This window comes from Aulonocara sp. 'chitande type north' Nkhata Bay, linkage group LG5 (assembly GCF_057382095.1).
Source record: "Aulonocara sp. 'chitande type north' Nkhata Bay isolate Kocher_YH1m ecotype deep benthic linkage group LG5, A_spYH_male_GT1.1, whole genome shotgun sequence".
NCBI classification, from domain to species: domain Eukaryota; kingdom Metazoa; phylum Chordata; class Actinopteri; order Cichliformes; family Cichlidae; genus Aulonocara; species Aulonocara sp. 'chitande type north' Nkhata Bay.
In genome coordinates, this window is record NC_141348.1 from 10,876,996 (window position 1) to 10,900,291 (window position 23,296).

General features: G+C 42.1%; 1 protein-coding gene across 1 annotated transcript; it reads left to right on the plus strand.

Annotated features, from left to right (window-relative positions):
- The first annotated feature begins 667 nt into the window (after positions 1-667).
- On the plus strand, positions 668-19,578 carry etnk2 (ethanolamine kinase 2). Its single transcript, XM_086291271.1, has 9 exons — positions 668-1,101; positions 5,936-6,073; positions 6,162-6,283; positions 6,750-6,890; positions 10,346-10,488; positions 14,796-14,879; positions 14,972-15,132; positions 15,230-15,303; positions 15,596-19,578. Exons 1-9 carry the CDS (start codon positions 955-957, stop codon positions 15,666-15,668), a joined length of 1,083 nt encoding a protein of 360 aa, XP_086147397.1. The 5' UTR covers positions 668-954; the 3' UTR covers positions 15,669-19,578.
- The last annotated feature ends 3,718 nt before the right edge of the window (positions 19,579-23,296 follow it).

Genomic DNA, 23,296 nt, shown 5'->3' on the forward strand with positions numbered 1-23,296 from the left:
GTGCATTTTTAATTCAGGTGTGGTTGCATGTTTCAGTATTCTCATTCTGATTCTGATGGCAAAGAAAATAGCCTACAGTGTAAGACATTTAAAATAATGACAAAATAATGATATTTTCATATCATTATTTGGATGATCTGATATCCTCGTGTTGGTGTTGTTCCCAGACCATCATGAAAATGTTGTTCCAGGTTCAACATTGCAAGTGACCAATCACATTGTTGTGACATTATTCTTTTGCGCGCCAAGCCATTCGTGCATTTATGAAATTCCAATGTTGCAAGGACAATGTCAGCCCTTCTCCTTTTAGCATGCTCCATGATAACAAGCGCGTCTATGTCAGATGTGAAACTCCAAAAGGAAGACTAAATATCTATAAATCATAAATCACACCAACGCTCGAACCACCTGCTAAAACAGCGAGGCTTCAGACGTCATTAGTGACGTCACTCGCCCTTAAAGAAGCAAGCCTCGGCACGCGCTTGATAAAAGCCTTCCTGGATTTCTCGACGGCGCAGCGCGTCCCATCACTAATTCCAGGCTTCACTTTCAAAATTAATTTTTCCATTTTATCAGCTATCATTCGGCTGAACCCGGCACTGCTCGGGCATCTTCGGAAGTAATGGGCGTGCTCGAATGCAGTGCGTCTCAACCGGCGGTACAATCGGATGATCCCGGGCGGGCGGAGCCAATTAGGAGGAAATGGTACAGTTGGCTGACTCCTAAGAAAACCGGCGACGACCATCAGTACCCGGCAGTTTCATCGTACATCTGTACCGCTTTCAACTCAACGTTACAGCAGCGTGTTAAATCTCTTGAGCCAGTCTTAGGTCACTCACAAAAACCACACCAACACTTACTTCTAAACCAAGCGGCACTCGTATGGTGCAATTTTTTTTTTAGAAATTTACGCCAAGGGCTTGGAAATTAACGTTTCAGAGAAATTGCTGCAGGATGGAGACGCAAATACATGTACCCGTGGGCTCGCCGGTAATTAGAAAAATCCCAGTTTTCGTGGACGAGCGCAACGTAACGGAGGGAGCGATGAAGCTCATTAAAGAGCTGAGACCGGCGTGGGACTCGAGCGACGTCAAGACCAAGGTAACGTTAGCCGCAAAGCTAGCTGTACTGATTATGCTAGGCTAGGAAAGGATTGACAGCTTTGCAGCATCACCGGCAAGCTAGTAGGAGGGTCGTGGCAACCTGACATGTCGCCTAGCTGAATTAATTTTATTGCACCGCCTATAGTTGACTATTTCTATTTTCTTTACCAACTAAGAAGTTTAAATTGGTTTTGCTTTAGAGAAAATTTACATTTATAGGTTACCGTAGCTATCAAGGTGTTCTAATTAATTAGCAAACTTGCACCAGGATGTCCCAAAGCTTGGTACGCTTCTTATCTGTAGTGTATGCCCAAAGTGCACATCGCGTAGGGCACTTAAAGACGGTGTGAAAGCTGGTATAAGTCGCGCTGTCATCTTGGTGTTGGAGGACAGCTGATGGTGGCGCGATGGTCAGTTTGATAGAGGAACACGGTGATTGGTAATAATTACTAGTTCAAAGGGACAGACTGTGTTACAGCAGGTCCCTGAGCTTTGTGTTCATTATAGCCTGCAGCTGATTGTTGTGTCTCGTTTCTTCCCAAATACATGTGTGTGAATCCTAATGATATTAGACACACTAGATTTTGGACTTCAATGGAGTGTACATGTTGGAGGCCAAGATATACAGTCTCTTCTTTTAAACCGTTTAAATGTTTTCTTAAAAAATAGTACTAAAGAAGTGTAAGTGTGTGTGTGTGTGTGTGTGTGTGTGTGTGTGTGTGTGTTTTTAATAAACAAAGAACCGTTGGGAAAAAACATCTTCCAGTTTTACTATGTCCACTACAGAGGATATAGCAAATAGGCTGAGTCTCCGGATAATATTGTTGTTGTTCCCATTTTATACAAGTAAAATAAAAAACTTTTTTTTCCAAGTGTTTTAAAGTCTTTCGTCTCTTTGAACATTTCCTCAGCTACAAAAGCAGAGATTAAACATCAGCCCCAGTCATATGTATCTTATCACTGATGGGCATTAGCAAGCCAACATGTCTCTCTAGCTTTCAGGTGATGTCAGATTACTGGGACACACCCACCTGAATGGCAAAAACAGTACTGCTTGCCCTCCAGCAATCATTTGAACTTTGAGTTTAATTTAGCGTAATAGTTACTGTGCTACTAGATGTGCTAATCAGCATTTATTTATAGCTGCTGTAGATCGGGCACCAACACGTGAGCACACCTCTGCCAACCCTGCCTTACAGGTCAAATCCCACCAATCATTGCTTCTCACCAGCAGCCCAGGCTGTTAGTGGCAGCTCATTTAAACTGTAAAAATGATTTACCTGACAATGGAAAAATACTTTACTGTTATGTCATAACATTAATGTCACAAATTATTACTACTGGAATTTTAGTGACCCTGCACTGTAAAAGTCTAAGTCAGCAAACCGTAAGATTTACATGTGGTAGTTTGAAAACTTTTATCCTTTTATCCATACAAAAGCCATCTACTGTTATGGTATGTGGGCTGATGGTGATGCCAGCCATCTGAGAATACAAATTCAGATGCAGGCAGACAGGACATTGTTGGTTCTTTTAAAGGGGAAAGAATTCAATTCAATTTTATTTATATAGCGCCAAATCACAACATAAGTCGCCTCAAGGCGCTTCATAGATACAGAGAAAAACCCAACAATCATATGACCCCCTATGAGGAAGCACTTTGGCAACAGTGGGAAGGAAAAACTCCCTTTTAACAGGAAGAAACCTCCGGCAGAACCAGGCAGAATGAGATCGCAGATGCATGCTTTGCAAATGAGCTTTCTCCGAACTGTAGATAAGCTCTCTATTAGCATAGGAAGAGGAATTGAGTCATTTGGGAGGGGTTCAGAGCAGAGCCGCTGTTCCTCCACATCGAAAGGAGTCAGTTGAGGTATTGCCTTCTGGGTAAGGTGTTTCAGTTGGGTACGTCCTACCTGGAGGAGGCATGGGGCAGACCAAGGACACGCTGGAGAGATTCTGTCTCTCGGCTGGCCTGGAAACACCCCAATAAGTCCCCGGATAAACTGGAGGGCTCGCTGGTTGGTGAGAGGGAGATCTGGGCTCCCTGCTTAGCCTGGTGCCCCTGCATCCCATTATCAGATACTGGACGATTTATTCATTCGTTATGTTAGAGCTGAACTTTTATTGAGTAGTTGTCATGAATTTTTAAACAGTGGAAATCATTTTGTCTTGATGGAGTGATCAGGCCTGAGAGTCAACAGGAGAAAAATTGTATGAATTGTATTGATCTTAATTTTTAGCAGGTTTAACTTTTTTTTTTTTTTTTTTTAGTACCTTATTTGTTTATTTTTATTGTTTTTGAATACATCTATAATTCCCTTTTTTTCGGACCCTCATGCTCCTGTAACAAGTGAATTTCCCTACTGTGGGATTAAAATCTATATCTAATATTTGCAAATTAATCCCCAGTTTAATGCAAAGTTAAAAGGTTGGAAGTAAAGCCTTGATGTTGATTTACAAAGTTGAAGGAAACTCTTATATGGAATTCATCGTCATAGGCCTACCTCAGGTTTGTGCTTTTGCTTATACTTTGATGTGGGACGATAATAACAATGTGCTTTAATAATATAGGCCATGAGCTAAACATCCACCCCTATAACAACGTCATGACATATTGTACCATTGGGTATGTAGACAATGGTGCGTATCAGCACCTTTATTCATTGTAATATAATAACAGTTGGTGGCAGATGTGGTTCCAAGAAGTCTTTTTTTAAAAGATTTCCCTAGAAGTGTGGTGGTGTTAGGTAATCCACAGAGACTTGACTCATCAGGGAAAGAAAAATGCATAATTGATTCCAGGTAAAAGGATCTAGTAACTGTTGTGTCGTAGCTGGGTCAAAGTTTTTGGAGCAGTGAGCGCTACAGAACTGTTAAAAGTCCTCAGTGGCACAGTCTAAGCCCAGCTTCTTCAGCCCTGTATTTACATCCTGGTTACTCCTCTCCCTGGGCCTTGCACAACAGCCACCTGCAGCTGAGGATGTGACCGTGTTTATCTCGACTTTTCCAGGCCAGACTGGCAAAACTTCTCTCAACGACTACCACTCTGACAGTAGATTTATACACCTGCACTGCTAACAGGAAGACCTGACCGGCCCTGCCACCTGGACAGGGAGATTTTTATTGTCTATTGCCAAACATCCACACACTTCCTGAAAATGGCAGAGTGCCTGCAGCGACAGAGAAATGGTCTCCTCTTACAAGTTTCACATAACGAAGACTCAAAGATTCACGTCAATCAAAGGAAACCTGTTCCAGCCTGTACAGTGAGGTCACCCTACAGGGAGCTGGTTATTGGTAGTGGGGTGGTTGAGGGGGGGATGCCACCATCAATGTCCCATGCAAGCAGTATATGGCAGAATGTTTACCTCTGTCTGGGTCCAAGCTTATCGCTGTCTGTCGATGTATTGATCGTAGGTCTTAGCAGCGTATTGTGTGGCGGGCAGAAGGGATCAGTCACGTTTTGGCAAAGGCGTGTATGCTTGTGTATGAATAGTCATAACAGGGATGTCTGTCGCCCATCTTTGTGGTGAGCCACGTGTGGAATGCCAGATATGCGTGAGTGAGCGTCTGGTCCTTGGGGGGAGATGCAGGCAGTGTGTATGTTGTTATTGTGTCCGCTGCAGCGGGACGGACCGGCCCACCACTGTCCACTGGAGCCACGCTGTCACTCCGATTTTTTTGTTTTTTAAGGCCAAGTTTCAAACACACAAGGCTTTTTGCTAACTTTTCATTTTAGAAAAAGCATTTGACTCAGCTTGTTGACAGCATCACTCTTTAAGACTGATCAGGCGACGTGCAAGAAGTCTTCACCAGTGATATGAAGGAACACTCAGGGTGTTTTTACTCTGGTTCGTTTTCCCAACTGGTGCGGTTTGTTTGTGTGGATGTGAACATAGTAACTGCACTCACATGTGGACCAAAACAACCACACCAAGAACCAACAGTCCAAAGTCCAAACGAACTCCAGAGAGGTTCATTTACAGTTCGTTTACAATGTGAACGTGAGCCGATATGAAACAAATACTGGGTGTACATTACAAGCTTAAAAAACATCCTGTAGCCAGATAGAGAACATCACCAGTTAACCTTTGGACTGTGGGAGGAAATCAGAATACATGGGGAGCACCCACGCAGGCACTAGCAGAATATGCAAGGTCCACACAGTTGATGGATTTGAACCCTGGACCTTCTTGCTGTGACGTGACAGTTGTAACTACTGCACCACCGTACCGTCCAGGATGATATGATCAAGATAAAAATGTTTCCTCTTAGGCTAAAGGGAGTAACTCAGTATAATGTTGGTATGTCATCATCGTCATCAGCGTAAGGGGACAAGTGGGCTTGGTGGATGCCACACAAACACTCAACCACTTGTCGAGAACATGGTGGCAGATGACTCTATCTGAGGACTGTATCTGTGTAGACCGCTGCAGAGGGCTGTTGAACCACTACACTCTGTAGTGTGCATTCATTTTTGATGAGTTTTATGCCCTACTGTAATATCCCTCTCCATGTCACTGTCCATACACTGCTCTTGCTAACACAGACTGACCATGCCCTGTTCTCATGTTCTTGTACAACTATTATTCAAACAAAATCTTAGTAAGATGACTTAAAAACCACTTCAACATTTAGCTCAAGTCTTCTGTGAACCCTGCGGAGGCGTTCTGACATATTCATCTCATGTAGGTCAAAGCTGTATGGTGTCTTCAGGGTTGATGTTGACTTAGAGGTAACTAATAGCTTTCAGGAAAACAGTCCTGAAGCACCATGGCGCTGTACAATCAGAGGCTCTGTTTGAGACGAGATGTGGTTTCATCTTTTTCCAGCTCTTCACCGATGGAACCACCAACAAGCTAGTGGGCTGCTACGTGGACGACAGTCCAAATGACGTAGTCCTGGTCCGAGTATATGGAAACAAAACAGAGCTGATTGTGGACCGAGACAATGAGCTTAAGAGCTTTCAGGTAGTGTTGCCGCGTTGCAGAGTCCTAAATTAATTAACGTAAGCAGTTGTTTGCTCCTACCTCATTGTCATCTTTTTGTGTCTCCTAGGTGCTGCATGCTAATGGTTGTGCTCCTCGCCTCTACTGCACCTTTCTAAATGGCATCTGCTATGAGTTCATGCAGGGAGATGCACTTGGAACGCAGGATGTCAGAGATCCTACTCTGCTCAGGTGTGAATTTGTCACAGCAATGTTTGAATGGGTTTTTTGAGTTTACTCAAAGATGGTGAAAATTTTAACATCAGTGCTTTTCTGCCTCATACAACAAAGATTAGACACATGGAGAAATGCACAGGACGCACAAAAAAAGAACTGTATAATGAAGAAAACGGACAATTCCACAAGGTTCTGAGCTGAAACGCAACATTTAGAGGGAATGCTTTATCTGGTAACACAATGTTTTGACTGTGAAACAGTCTTCCCATTGTGGACGTCAGCTCTGTGTAGTGGACATTATGTATTTTCTTGTTTTAATTCAACTATCTCCAGGAACTCTGTAACCAAAATTTGTCCTTGTAGATAAATGAAGTAGGACACTCTGCCACTGTACTGTGGGGATTCTTTACAACTAGATACTAATGGTCTGTAGTTGAAATCTTGCCACGACTGTAACCTTGTTCTGTCTGTCTCCGCTTAGGCTGATAGCCAGGGAAATGGCTCGTATCCACGCCATCCATGCACACAACGGCTGCATCCCCAAACCCAACCTCTGGATCAAGATGCGGAAATATTTCTCACTTGTAGCCACAGAATTCACAGAGCAAGCCTCCAACATCAGGTGAGCTCCTGCTTATCTACTTTCAAAGCTCAAAGTTAAGGTTATCATTATCACCGTGATAATGATGCAAATAGTCCATAAAGCCCAGCATGAGTTTCCTGTTAAATGAGAACATAAGCTGTTTGCATAGAGCCTGAAATATTCTGCAAGTTCTCCGTGATGAAGCAGTGGGGTAGTTGGGCTTTCTTTGCATAAAAAATGACAGAGATAACTGCAAAAAGCGTACGACTGTATCCTGTGCGGTTCATGTATTGATGTCCAAATATAAACTTTAACATTATTTCTGGGTTTGAAGGCTAACAAATGTTCCTGTTGGCACAGCACTGTCCATTTGAGAATGCGTTAGCAATTAAGACTGTCACGCAGCTGAAATACTCGGCACTGACTCAAGTTCTCTTTTTTTTTTTCCCAGGTTTGTTTAAAAAGCACGTAGGACTAAATAAGCAATACACCTTAGCTAGTCTCAGTAGAAGAGAGTTAGGTGCTCTGCTGCAAATACAAGGTCTCCTGTTCCATTGCAAGCACACATACTGCAAAGTCGCATGATTTGACAGCATATGGGATATAGCCCAAATCAAGTCTGTAGAGAGAAGTAAACGTGCTAAGGTCAGACGCCGGGCAGAATTAACCAATGACACAATAATGTTATTGCTATGCTAATTAGCTCATTACAACAATGGAGCAAGCTTTATATTTCTACTGAAATATGTCAAAGCAGCATGAAGACAGTAAACTTTTTAATCTTATCTTTGTGTTTTATATGAGTAAAATATCGTTGACTTGTAGCTTTAGCATAAAACTGAACACTTGGCTTGCAGCATAGAAAACACCAAGATATTTGTCAGCCAAAAGATGAGATGTAATAGAGATGTAATTTCCCAGCCTTACCTAGAAGTGTGTTTAATGAAAATGTAAATTCATCTCTATATAATAAGGAGGATAGCATGGCAGAGACATGTGGAGCAGATAAAGTATACCATTTTATAACCTGGCCAGCTGCCCAGTCCCAGCTAATATCTTTGTTCTCTTCCCTGTTAGATTAAGTCCAGCATGTGGCTTATATAACTGTAACAATAATAGCAGACTGGATTAGGGAGTGTTTGGCATTCAGTGGGCCAGCAGATGTTTGCTTAGCCCGGTCTATCAGATCACTTTATCCCGTCCTTGGTAACACAGACAGCTAGAGTCCCTGGTCCTGGACAGCAGACACTTGTTGCACACTGCTATCTGAGAAGCCCTCATGTTGCGCTTCATTTTAATAGGCCGGTGTTATTTGTAGCATTTAGTCTAAATCAGAATCATTTCAGTAACATTTCCTTTGTGGATGACATGTTAGATGAGTTAAGTTTGAGTGAGTGTCAGAGAGAGAGCTAGCTAGATGGAAATCTGAGAGGAGAGGGTGCATCCTGTGTGCACACTGGTTTTCTCTGAGCTCAGACTGTCTTCAGATTGATACTGGAGTAATCCACATAAGCCCATTACATTTAACAAAGGGGTTTCTACTCAGCACTCTTAGCTTTTGCTTGGATGAGACTACCTTAGCTCTTTCTCTGCTATCTAGTAAGACCACCTTTGGACTACCATCAGATCAGACTACACAATCTTAGCTGGGCTGAACCCTTCGTGATGCGTGAAGCCTCAGTAGGTTTGTGTCATGTGCACACAGATGAGAAGAGCAAAGATTTATATAAATACTGGTGCAGGATATGCATGAATGTTAATAAGATAAGATAAGATAAGATAACCTTTATTAGTCCCACACGTGGGAAATTTGTTTTGTCACAGCAGGAAGTGGACAGTGCAAAAGTTATGAGGCAAAAATTAGAATACAATAAGAATAAATACAGTACACAGCTGTACAGAATAGAATAAAATAAAATACTATATACAGTAGAATAAAATAAAATAAATATACAATAAGATAAGAATAGAATACAAATACAAATACTATATACAACTGAGTAAAAATACAACGATGACAGAAAGGATTATTGCACTTAGTATTATTGCATATGTATGGATGTGTGTGCTTGATCAGTTAAAGTCTTTATTATGGAGTCTGACAGCAGTGGGGAGGAAAGACCTGCGAAATCTCTCCGTCCCACACCGTGGGTGCCGCAGTCTCCCACTGAAGGAGCTGCTCAGTGCTGTCACAGTCTGCTGCATGGGGTGGGAGATGTTGTCCATCAGGGATGACAGCTTAGCCGCCGTTCTCCTGTCACTCACCACCTCCACTGGGTCCAGAGGGCATCCTAGAACAGAGCTGGCCCTTCGGATCACCCTGTTCAGTCTCTTCCTGTCCCCAGCAGAGATGCTGCCGCCCCAGCAGACCACGCCATAAAAGATAGCAGAAGCCACAACAGAGTCATAGAAGGTCTTCAGGAGTGGGCCCTCCACTCCAAACGACCTGAGTCTCCGCAGCAGGTACAGCCTGCTCTGCCCTTTCCTGTAGAGGGCGTCTGAGTTATGAGTCCAGTCCAGTCTATTGTTCAGATGAACACCAAGGTACCTGTAGCTGTCCACAGCCTCAATGTCCATACCTTGGATGTTCAGTGGTTGCAGTGGAGAATGCTTGTGCCTGCGGAAGTCTACCACCAGTTCCTTGGTTTTACTGGCGTTGATCTGGAGGTAGTTCAGCTGGCACCAGTCCACAAAGTCTTGGGTCAGACCTCTGTACTCCTTGTCGTCCCCATCAGTGATGAGGCCGACTATTGCAGAGTCATCAGAGAACTTCTGCAGGAAGCACTGGGTGGAATTGTGGGAGAAGTCTGCAGTGTAGATGGTGAAGAGGAACGGAGCCAGAACCGTTCCCTGTGGGGCCCCCGTACTGCAGACGACCCTGTCCGACACAAAGCCCTGAGTCCTCACATACTGTGGTCGGTCGGTGAGGTAGTCCAGGATCCAGGTAGTGAGGTGATGGTCCACTCCAGAGTTCACCAGCTTGTCCTTTAGAACCGAGGGAAGAATGGTGTTGAAGGCACTGGAGAAATCAAAGAACATGATTCTCACAGTGCTTCCAGCGGTCTCCAGGTTATTATTTCAAGTACAGTGTGGAATAAATCGCAGATCAGATGTTGGTAGTCAGGTCTGAAAACTCAGGAAATGAGGTGTAATGTAGCCGTAATAACAGTGACTCCAGCAACAGGAGGGTCCACTGAGAACTTGTTTCTCTGCAACTGTGTTCCCAGGAGTCAGCAGGCCAGAGCCCCACTGAGCTTGTGTGTGCTGCCTGTGCATGTCGCACTCAGTTGTTTTCATTTCACATATGTTCCCACGTGGCATGATACCAAAATAATGAAAGGTGTTTTATTTAGGTGAAAAACGGCCAGTGAAAGTATTCCTGTGATACTTACTTAACAGGTGGACACAGTGTTGTGCGTGCAGCTATTCTGAATGGTTGTCACAACAATGTGCGCGACTACACTGACCTTCTCTCCATTTCCTTCCCTGTCCAGAATACAGCAGGAAGTTCCCAGCAAGGTGGTGCTGGAGCAGGAGATGGTTTGGATGAAGGAACATCTTTCCACACTGGGCTCACCTGTGGTGCTCTGTCACAATGACCTGCTCTGCAAGAACATCATCCACAACAGCAAAGAGGGTAAGTGTCTGAGCCTTAATCTGAGCTTCTCGTCTCACGGCTGTGATTCTATTTTACAACCAGAATGAGCAGCAGCACTTCTAACTTCACTCCCCACACTGCCCCCATTCCAGTGGATCATTGACAGCTGGGTCACTAGAAGTGAGGCATGTTATACTAACTGCCTGCACCAGCACAAAAACATCTTTTGGTGTTAACATGTAAAGGTTGGGAGTTACTAAAGTAATGCTTTATTTGCATAATATTTCCCTTTTAGTATAACTTTCTGTTTGTGCATCTATAACAACCAGCATGCACACATACAGCTCTCTAATATCATATGCTGACTTTTACAGTTGTTTCCTTTTATTCTTTAGGCAGTCTGTGCTAACATTTATAGAAATGGCCTTGGGCTTTGAGGAGTTTCAAAACAGACAGATAGTTGTCACATGTGTTCGCCAAGCTGTGGTACAAAATACTAAGAATTCTAATATTTTGTACCACAGCTTGGCTAATGCAAACAGCTGGACAAATTAGCTTGAATCCACAATAGCTGACTACGTTAGCATTAGCCATGATGCACAGTGCAGCATGCTGATAACCATCAATGACCGGAAAAAAGGATTTGTGTGCTCTACAAATGAAGAAGAAACACCCATAAACAAATATTATATGTTAGTTTGGTTTCTGGGGGGAAAAGCATTTGCCTGTTAGCAAATTAATTCAGCCGTAATGTTAGCATTCCCAATAACTAGGATTTATCTGGCGGTTACTAGGTTTTAAGGAAAACAGAAACATGATCTTTGCAACTAGAGCAGGGCGATATGGCCAAAAATATTTATCACGATATATATTTGAAAATTTGCGATAACGATATAACTGACAATATAATTGATGCGAGACAAAATACAACTCCACAACATTACTAGCGCAAAAAGACAACCTTCCATTTATTTTCACTTAAACAAGAAGCTGGTTTTTATGTACATTAAAGCTTTATAAAAATGTAACAGTGCAAATGCAAATTCCTTGCTGAAAGTTTAACCAAAAGGCATTTCCAGTAGAAATGGGCTGACATATCCTGAGCATAACCATGTATAATATCCACTGAAGTTAAAAAGAGGTGCTTTGCAACATTAAACTGCAGTGTGCAGTACGCATTTTTCGGACCATAAGGTGCACGGGATTATAAGGCACATTAAGCGAAACAAAGCAGTCAGATAAATCAAACTTTATTAAACTCCTTCTTCTTGCTTCCTCCACTTCTGTACCATTGATTCATTAATGTTGAATTCTCTGGCAGCTGTTCTATTCCCATGTTGTTGCAGTATATTAATGACTAACCTCGTATTGTGGATGGATTATCTCAGTTGTTCTCCTGACTGAAGTTTGGTCCGTTTACAGCATCCTGCCATGCGATTGCATTTGTCTCTAACCATCAGGAACCTTCACGTTAACTTTTATAAGTGGAAAAGTGTTAGTGTTCGTCCTCCAGCTTCACTGTTTATGTTATGCTAACATAGCTGTGTCGCTAGCAATCACGTAGCACATCATTATATACCAGCTAGCCCAACTTCAGTAACCCTACAAACGTCAGTGCTGTTTAGTTTCCTGTCTTCATTTATGTTGGACGTGATAGCAGAGCTGTACGTTTGAATTTTTCTAGAAATCTCAGTCAGAACATGCAATATCATGCTTAGGTAACTAGCGAAACTAGCGAGCTAACTTCCGCTAGCTTCCTGCTAACTTCTAACTCCGTTAAATGTAATAAATTTTGTTTTCATGGATGCCTGGAAGTTAAACTTCATAGTTACACCTGGTAAAGCAGCAATGCTGATCGTTTTATTAAAGATGAAAGAATTGAGACAGTTTTTAACTCTCAGTGATGCTGCAGTGTTTGTTTGACCTGAAGAATTATGGAGTTTAGGACCCAGATTACTCCCAGATTTAAGAGCATCTTAGCCCGACAAATACGACAATAACGACGGCCGCTTGCATGTTCTGCAAAAAAATGTGCTTTGTCGTGTATCTGACGGACAAACACCAAACCAGTTCCACATCACTGAAGTTGCACCATTTTTACAAACCAATTCTGGTTCATCTGTTTCACTCAACAATCGGCCATGTGCGTATGAAAACAAAGGCACTGCGCATGCGCGTTTTACTCATATTCTACCGCGATATTTCATTTTCCTTTCGTTGCCTAACATTATACCGGTATTACCGTGAATGGTATAATATGGCCCAGCCCTATTTGCAACAGCACCTCTTGTACTACAATTCAAAAAGTTCTCTATTGTAGGATCAAGAAACACATGCAGCGTGAAACAAGAAGCAAAACAGGAAAAAAATGAATGAGCGTGATGTGTGTAGTTATGCTTGTGCACCAGTTGCAGTGGTTTCATTAACACTGCATTCATCAGGATCTTCCAAAATGCTGCTTGGTCAGGTCTGCTGATATATATTTTGGGTTTATATAGTGCAACTGCTTGTAATAAAACAGACTTTATGTAAAGACTCAGCTCAGGATTCATATAAAGGACTACTCCCTGCTCCGTCCCCATCAGTTCGAGAAATAAAAAACCTTTGCTTAGATTATAAGCAACAAGCTGTGCATATGTTGTTAGTAAGTTATTGGTGGCAGCATTTACTGTCATACATATTGTTACTAAATCACCTCTGGAGCCACAAGTAGGGCTGGGTATCTGGTATCTGGTATCCGTATTCTTCATGTCTAACGAACACTGCACTGAGAGTTAAAAACTGTCTAAATTCTTTCATCTTTAATAAAACGATCAGCATTGCTGCTTTACCAGGTGTAACTATGAAGTTTAACTTCCAGGCATCCATGAAAACAAAATGTATTACATTTAACAGAGTTAGAAGTTAGCAGCAAGCTAGCGGAAGTTAGCTCGCTAGTTTCGCTAGTTACCTAAGCATGATATTGCATGTTTTGACTGAGAGATTTACTGAAGTTGGGCTAGCTGGTATATAATGATGTGCTACGTGATTGCTAGCGACACAGCTATGTTAGCATAACATAAACAGTGAAGCTGGAGGACGAACACTAACACTTTTCCACTTATAAAAGTTAACGTGAAGGTTCCTGATGGTTAGAGACAAATGCAATCGCATGGCAGGATGCTGTAAACGGACCAAACTTCAGTCAGGAGAACAACTGAGATAATCCATCCACAATACGAGGTTAGTCATTAATATACTGCAACAACATGGGAATAGAGCAGCTGCCAGAGAATTCAACATTAATGAATCAATGATAGGGAAGTGGAGGAAGCAAGAAGAATGAGTTTAATAAAGTTTGATTTATCTGACTGCTTTGTTTCGCTTAATGTGCCTTATAATCCCGTGCACCTTATGGTCCGAAAAATGCGTACTGCACACTGCAGTTTAATGTTGCAAAGCACCTCTTTTTAACTTCAGTGGATATTATACATGGTTATGCTCAGGATATGTCAGCCCATTTCTACTGGAAATGCCTTTTGGTTAAACTTTCAGCAAGGAATTTGCATTTGCACTGTTACATTTTTATAAAGCTTTAATGTACATAAAAACCAGCTTCTTGTTTAAGTGAAAATAAATGGAAGGTTGTCTTTTTGCGCTAGTAATGTTGTGGAGTTGTATTTTGTCTCGCATCAATTATATCGTCAGTTATATCGTTATCGCAAATTTTCAAATATATATCGTGATAAATATTTTTGGCCATATCGCCCTGCCCTAGCCACAAGCATTATTCAGTTTTTGTGGATTCATGCTAATTTGCCCAGCTAAGTCTGTCTATCTGGTCTTTGTATATCTGCTCCTTGTCTATAGTAACGACAGACTGTTGTTACTATAGACAAAGATCAAAGATTTGCAGTTTTTCAGTGCATTCATGTAAATTTCCATGAATGTTGCAAAGGCGTTGTTCACTGGCTCTTGTTCCGGTCATCCAGGTGTAGATGACTGGTGTACAGTTTGACCAACAAGTCCCTCCAGTGCGTCTAATAGTCACATAATCCCTCTACTTCCTGCTGTCTCAAGATGACCATCAAAAACAATCCCTGCCCCAACAAAGGAAGATTAACTGAAGCACACAGCGGTTCCATGTAAAGATGCTCTTCAGGTTCAGTCAGTAGCACTTGAGTGAAGAGGCAGCACAGCTAGCAGGCTTTTTAACTGTCTCTGACTTTGTCTGTCATGTGACCGTGCACTGCATGTGGCAGCAGTACCTGAAGAGTGCTTCATATTGCTTCCCTTCAGCTTTGCTGTAAATGACCACGTGCATAATAATGTAACATACGTGTTTTCCTTTCTCTGGTCTCCTTAAGGTCATGTGCGCTTCATCGACTATGAGTACTCCAGCTACAACTACCAGGCCTTTGACATTGGCAACCACTTCAATGAATTTGCAGGTCAGCAAAAGCACAGTGTGATTTACATGAGTTAGTTATGTGTTGGTGGTGCACAGCTTATCCTTCAACTGCACGTCCATGTGTTTGTTCAGGCATGACTGAGCCGAACTATGGACTCTATCCTAGTCGGGAGATGCAAATGGAGTGGCTCAAGGTGTATCTGCAGGCTTACAAACTCTTCACCAAGAACACAGAGGAGGTCAGCCAGCGAGAGCTAGAGACGCTCTACGTTCAGGTCAACAAGTTTGCTCTGGTGAGACAGATGTTGACAGATGCACACAGTATCTCTTGCAAGCTCAACCCTGCTGTTTCATGGTACACATCTGATATCTCATTTGTTTTCTCTCAAGGCTTCTCACTTCTTTTGGGGTTTCTGGGCTCTCATCCAAGCCAAATACTCCTCCATCGATTTTGACTTCCTGGGGTAAGTGTGCGTGTGTGAAGAGGTTAGCACTAAGCATCATGACTGTACACGCACACATACACAGAGACGCACACACCACCACATCCGTGCAGATGAGTTAAGCAAGTCATGGTTGAATGTGTTTGGGAATGTGGCAAAGGTTCACCAATCTGCCAAAAATTGTGTCCACAAACTTTTTTTATCTTATCTAAAGAACACATTTGTAACATTCCAAGAAGAAATCTTAGAGAAGAGACATCTCTGTGCAAGCGACAAAGTCAAAAATCAGTCTTTTCTGTCTCTCCGTCTGCAGGTACGCCGTGCTACGTTTCAACCAGTACTTCAAGACTAAACCTGCAGTGATGGCCCTGCAGATCCCAGAGTGAGAGGAGGCGACGGAAGCCAGAAGGACGAGGAGAGGAGCCCAGAAGGAGGTGTGTTTGAAGGTTAAATGCTGGGACTTCCTCTCCCATGAAGACGCTTCTGTGAGCCAGCTGTTGATGGACCACTCCTCGGTCAGCCTGGCATCCTTTTCCTGCAACAAGCGCAATTACTCTTTGATTCCCCCAAACTTTAGCTCCACGTACGTCACCGCTGTAGCCCGAGAATGACAAAACTTTCATGTGTGCAAGTGCATTCGTCTGCGTTTGTAATATATGTTGAAAAAGCGTCACGCTTTTCCTCTTAGAGCAGCTGAACCAGGCGTAGAGAGGTCTGTGTTTGGGATAGGACACCAAAATGTTCCACAACGCTGGTAATGATGTCACAAGAGGAAGGAGAGGGTTGAAGAGTGTCAGGGCGATGGTTTGTTTTCTGAAACTGACTACAGGTGCAGCCTGGTGTTAGTCCCATTGTATGTTTGTGTCTTGTGTGTGTTCCTTCCTCTGTCTCTACATATTTTAACACATTGTGACCGTTTCTCGTTTTTTTTTCCATCACCTTTGGTGCTAAGTGCCCGTAGCTTTCTGCACTGAGCTTTCCTCGGGGTGTCCTTTCCTGTGCCCCCTGTTTTTCCTGTTGAAGCACTTTCAGCTTCTTTCACCACATCTTCCACTTATTCACAGCAAACTGCTGCTGCTTATGCTGCTAGAATTGTAAGACTTGTCTGCGTGTTAGTTGGTGTTTCATGCCAAACGCCACGTGTTTGGAACAGCAAATGGAAAGCTAAATGTGCATTTATTTATTTGTATTTAACATCTCAGGTTAACAACTCTTTGGAAAGTGGTACTGAAGGAGGTGGAGGGGATGGCTACAAAGACGAGACCTCTGTGTGTGTTCCTGTCCTTGAGCATTATTTCCACCTTTTTGACTTTTATGGTTACAGCGCATCGCTCTGTTAAATTTTCCATTTAAGGTTTCCAGACATTTTGGAAAGTCACCACCTCTGTCATCCTCCCTGTGCCATGTCCTCCTCTCCCTTTATACCCTTTCATCTTTGATCGGTCACCAGTTCCCAGTTTTGGTCTTTGGTTGCTTCTCCCTTTACTCTGCGGAGGTTTATGCATCTGTTTTTCAAACCGTCCTGAAATCATAGCCCAGTCTCAGTCCCATGCTGTAATCCACTCTATTCATCTCAGATTTAGTGTCAAAACTTCTTACATAATTACATATTGCATAAGTTTTATCTGGGGTCAAATCAAGTGGAGCTTTCAAAAAGAATCTGGCGTGGGTTAGCTGGGGGGGGGGGGTGTCTGTCACGAGATCAGCTACTGTTTTCCTGGGAAAAAGATCTGACTCTGAAAGACGAAGAAATCATTAATGCACAAAAGTACTCACAGCTTAGAAAGCAGGCTTCTTTGAAATCTAGCTTGTCTGTTTGTTATTAAATAATTTTTTTTCAGCTTAACTTTTGACTGAACACCTAACTAAGCAGAAATGTATCTGTTCAAGCCTGTCACCTTTTTCAAAAGGCCAGACAGATTGAGTGTAATGTGAAACATAGACTGTATAGAAAAGATGGATGTAATGTGATGTAATGCACTGTGATGTCAGCCATTGGTGAGCAGAGTCTCATTTTGAAGCCTCGAGTTCTTTCTGAGATGTGGCTCACAGATTTTGTCAGTCATATGCAAAATCGTACAGTACTGTAGTTAACTTCTGACTCAATAATAACTAGTAATAAGTTAATAATTAATATAATAAGAATAAGAATAATAACGTACAAAAATTACATATTGGAAAGTGTAAGACTTGAAACTAGTAACTATTCAGACAATAAAGTCATCAATGATATGTTTACAGAGTTCAAAAACTAAGTTTTTCCAGAGGCTTCTAAGCAGTTGGATGTCTTTTTGTGACCTCCCCGCTGGACATCCCAGTCACTGCAGGGCATCCCAGTCACTGCAGGGCATCCCAGTCACTGCAGGGCATCCCAGTCACTGCAGGGCATCCCAGTCACTGCAGGGCATCCCAGTCACTGCAGGGCATCCCAGTCACTGCAGGGCATCCCAGTCACTGCAGGGCATCCCAGTGCAAAACTAGAGGGTAGAGCTGGTGGGGTGGAACCTTTCGTTTCCATCACCGTTGGCCAAACTTGGCTAAAAGCAGAGCAGAACTGGCAGCTTTCTAAAGAAGTCATGGGGTATTACTCCTCCTTAGCACCAAAGAGGGAGCTCTGACCTTTGTCCTCTACTGCTGGTGTCGTGTAACTGGAAGGCTTAATAATTCACCAGCTGAGCTGCAGGAGAGAGGGACTAAAGCATGTTAATGGCTTTCATTCAGAACATTTAACCCGAGAGGGATTTTCTGAGGAGTGCTGTTAATATCTGAAGTCTTTAATCGTTCTTAACTTTAGGTAAAATAATTCTCTTCTCCTCAGTGTGAATAAGAACTGATTGCAACAGTACAAAACTCACTGGATTTAAAAGTTATTGATGCATACACTGGCACATATTCAGGAGTCTTTTACTTCACTTAGTGAATTTTATTATTTAAATGTTATCAAGAGACTTATTTTATGCCACTAACAGTGAAGTAATCAGCTTGGTGCATTTGCAAAGGCCAAATTGGTGAATTTGCTGCTTGAACACACAATTCTAATACCCAGGTAGGACATCAGCCGGGATAAAGAGGGCATTCGCACTCCATGAGCACTGGGTGAATATCTCCATTCCCTTCAGAGGACACTTATACAGGCTGCTGACAGCTTTTTGAAGGGAAGGCATTTTAGGTTCCTGTAACATTGTATCTTATACGCTGAGTGTGTGGGAGATGAATTGAAGACACATTCCAACTAATCTTTGCATTTATTTAGCAGCTGTTTGGATCTTTGGTCACCTTACCCACTGCTGTAGTATCACCCATTAAAGATGCAGTGATCAGATTTCATGTGGCCAAATAGAACAAATTAAAAAAAAAACAACTAGCCCGGACAAATATACCAAATAAAAAATGTTTGGCTTTATTTATTTGCACAAGTCTTTCACTGCTCTGTCTGTGAGTGCACTTCCTCAAACAGGGAGTGGAGACAGAGATGGCTAATGTGAGATAAGACACCGTTAACTGAGCTGTCAACACATCATCTCAACTGTGATAAATCCATCCAACCAGTGTTAAAACGAACGTGACAAGAAAGCGAAACCTGATATTTGATCCACGATATTGACACAATATTGCATCCGTATTCACAATGCTGCAACAACTTTTTCTCTTTAGACTGGGTGCTGGGTAAGGTGACAGCAAACAGAAAATGAACTTGACTCTGATCCCCATTTCCAGACAAATGCATCCATTTCATGTGTTTTTGTGTCGACTGCTGAGACCGGCTGTCTGAATTTGCTGTTCCACGCTGGCCATTGAAACGGTTCACTGTCATAATGTCGTCACTTTATACGGTTGTTTTAAAATCAGTTTGTTTATTATTGATTCTAAATCTGCACTCCACACTTAGTTTGTTGCAGTCCAGTCATACCAAAACAGTTAGCTTCAGTTTGCATTGCATTTAATTTGAGATTAACTATGTTTGTGTGCGTGAATGTACTAACTTAATTATACAAAATACTGTTCAGAAAACTGACTTCTTTTTCTTTGTATGCTGACATATACTTTTTGTAAGTGCTTTGATTTGAAAGGTAGAGTGCTGTGTAAAAGGACACAGCGCTTGGTTTGCAGATGTGACTTTGTAAATGTACTCATCCACTGCTAAAGGAGATGATGATGGGGGATGTAAATATTGTAAGAAATACTGTGAAAAGCTTACTGTACAGTGATCCTTCACACCTCTGTAGGAGTGGCAAGATTATTTAACTGTTGTTAGTAAATATTTCCATTAAAAAGAATGAAATGGTATTAAAAGACCTTGTTTGGCTTTTGATTTGTCCTGTTATGTACTAGCATGTGACTTGTTGATTTGTCGGTTGCCTCAGCTGACTCTGTGAATTTGGCCCTGATGGGAGGAAGCAACTACAAAACTTGTGCTGGGGGACATCCTGCCAAAACACACAGACTATTTTAATGATCCCTAACTTCCCTAGGAGTGGAACCTTTCACACCTTTTTTGTTTTACCCACATGAGAAAGAAAATGCATCCTCCTAAGGTTTTATGTATCAGGACATATTAAAAATCTTATGGTCCTTAGCGGGTCTGAAAAATAAGTGTAAACAACTTTGGATGAATAATACATGACATGTAACACTGTGTTATTAGTGATTTAAGAAAAAACAAGCCAAAATCCAGGAGTAGTATTTGAGAAAAGTTCAACCTTACTGCTTCTGTGGGAATGAAGAGGCCAAGAAGTAGCCTGCTGTGATCACCTTAGTAAAACCTTAACTGTGGGCAGTTTTTGTGCCAAATAAAAACCACAATTTTCTCAAAAATTGGACATCCCAACAATTTAACTCCAAATTCAGACTGTGCCATTCTCCGAGGAACTGCCAAAAGTATTCACTCAGCCATCCAAACCACTGAATTCAGGCGTTCCAGTCATTTCTGTGGCCGCAGGATAAAACCAAGCAGCTCGGCATTGGGACTGCTTCAACAAACATTTGTGAAAGAACGGGTCGCTCAGAAGCTCAGTGAATTCCAGCATGGTACCGTGATAGGATGCCACCTGTGCAACGATTCCAATTGTGAAATTTCCTCGTTACTAAATATTCCACAGACAACTGTTGTAAACAAAGTGGAAGCCACTGGGGATGAAACTCAACAACTCAGCCAAAAAGTAGTAGGCCATGTGAAATCACAGAGCGGGGTCACCAGATGTTGAGGTGTAAAAGTGCAGAGGTCACTAAGTTTCTGCAGAGTTAATCGCTACAGATCTCCAAACTTCACGTGTCCTTCAGATCATCGGTCCCCGGGCCACGCCGGCTCAGGTGTGAAATGTATGGTTTTATCGGTTTTTAGTGTTAACTCGGTTTTCCTGGGTCTTTTTCCGTGTGTTATGAATAAATCTTCTGGTTTTTTTGGTACCGGTACTGGTTTTATTAAAGGCCGGTCCGTGAAATTATTGTCAGACATAAACCAGTCCGTGGGGCAAAAAAGGTTTGGGACCGCTACTCTACACGATGTTTATGCAAAGTTTCATCCGCTCATCCAGGCCAAATGAAGAACATAGATACACTTTGAATAGTATAGTATGATGACACACAGGCCTAATTTAACCGAAAAGATTGTATATAAATAGAAAATGATATACGATGCTTAGTCTAGTCGTGCTTAACAACAGTAGGTCCACAAGTTTCGTCATTAAAATACAGCCAGAGTAAAAAGAGCGCACACCCTGTACCACCAAAAAAGGTTTTGCTTATCATCAGGACATAATAAAAAAGATCTAGTCTGTACCAGGTCATAAAAGTCAGAAAAAACAGTCTGAGGTGAACAACAGCAACTCCTTATATATTATGCCCTGTCTTTAGTTATTTAGCAAAAATAAAGCAGAAATGCAGAAATAGCGTGTAAAAAAATTAATTAATTAATTAAAGAATAAAAAAATGCTCCCACGATTCAACAGCTTGTCAAAGCAGCAACGACTCGATGTAAATGTTTTTTTTTGTCTCAGTCTCTCAAGTCCTTACGAAGGAATTTTGGCCCACTTCCACAAAAAAGAGGAAAAGTTACAGTTTAAACCTGCAAATTTACTTGTGTACAAAGAAATCCCCCCAGATTGGCTTTTATATAAAACGTATACTTTTTAAGTAACAATTTAACTGTTTTTTTTTTTAATTTTTGGGTTTTTTTGAGAAAGGAGAATAATAATCTGATTTCCATTTGTGACATTGTGAAAGGAAAATCTTTTTTGAAAATATAAAGCGCCTTGAGGCAACTGATGTTGGGATTTGGTGCTGTATAAATAAAACTGAATTGAATTGAAGACTTGAGATGTCTGAAGGATCTTGCAGGAACACTGATGCCGTTTTCCAACATACTGAACAGTAGACAGTGATTTCATAGCTGTTGGTGTCTGGATGAATGTCAGGCATGCAGGCTGACTGAACACTGAGGCTGGGAGGCTGGAACTCATGAGTGAGCATTGACACTGGCAAGAAAGAGACAGACACAGCAACAAGAAAATCAGAGGAAACAATGTGAGAGCCCAGAAGGGGCTTTCTTGTGTTCTCAGCAACTGCAGTTGGTAACAAGCTGCAACTGTATGTAGCTGGCAGCCACACTGGTCCTGTCCAGCAGATGGCGACACTGGCACACTAAAGGAGCAGTCACTACCGAACACACTGCAGACTCAATTGTAGGCTGATGCAGTTTGAATGATATATAATGGCTTCAACTGTTATAATTTTCTATAAATTGGCATCTATCTATCAGAATATGGTGGAGCTGGTTAAAGGAATTTGTATTAATTCAATAAATGTCCTCTCAAAGATAATAAAAACAAACAAACAAAAAAAACATGCCATGTTTGTGTGTGTGTTTATGTCCACCTACACACAGACTGGAGCAAGCAGGAGTCCACTAAAATATGACAGCCACTCATCCTGACCTTCGCTTACTCAGAACCCCAGAAATACATGTGATAACTTTTGATTGGTTGAAATTTCTTTCAGACAGACTAAGAGCAAAATGTTTCTGAAGAAGTGTGATATAGCCATGACCCTGTCACTGGTTGACCACTGTTCCTTCTTTGGAGTACTTTTGATAGATACGGACCACTGCAGGCCGGGAATTCACTAACAGATGTGATGATGATGAGAAGCAATGTAAATCCAGAACAACCAACCAGACGACCTATCTATCTATCTTTCTATCTATACATATATGCATATATATATATATTAGGGGTGCAACGATACTCGAATCGATATTGAACCATTCGATACAGTGCTTTCGGTTCGGTACGCATATGTATCGAACAATACAAATTTTTAATTTATTTTATCAACTTTTCTTCTGACGATGCTGTCTGTGTTGAGAGCTCAGTGGATCTGCGCTCGACTACTCCGCCTAGGCTGCACTGTCGAGCGCAGATCCACTGAGCGCAGCGCAAGCTAGCAAGACAGAAGCTAAGCTCGTTGCAACATGGCAAATTGAACCTCCCCCACCCTCATTCAGATCTGGCTAGGGTTGCCAACCATCCCTTAAAAAACGGAATCGTCCCGTATTTAGAAACAAAAGTACACGTCCCGTATTGAGCTAATAAGGGACGCACTTTGTCCCGTAATACAGTGAGAATCAAAAGTAGTCTATAAGTTTTAATGGAATTAACGCTTTGTTTGAAAACATAATTCCCAGCCCCTCTCCTGCTTTGTGACCAATGTGCTGACAGCACACTTATGACAATTCGAGTATGACAATTCAGATTACCGCTCATCTCATTGGTCGAGGAAAGGTCGCTTACGGAGAAAATACCGGAAGACAACAGATGACCACAACAAGAAGCATGGCCAACAGGGAAACAAACACCGACACTGCGGTGCAAGTCTCGGACGACAGTACACCTAAAGCTGGGCAGACACTGTGCGATTTTTTCAGTCGCGCGATTCAGCTCCTGCTCAAACTGTACGATTGACTCGCAGGGGTTAGAAGTTCATAGGTCACGATGCAGGGTCTCACACTATACCACCC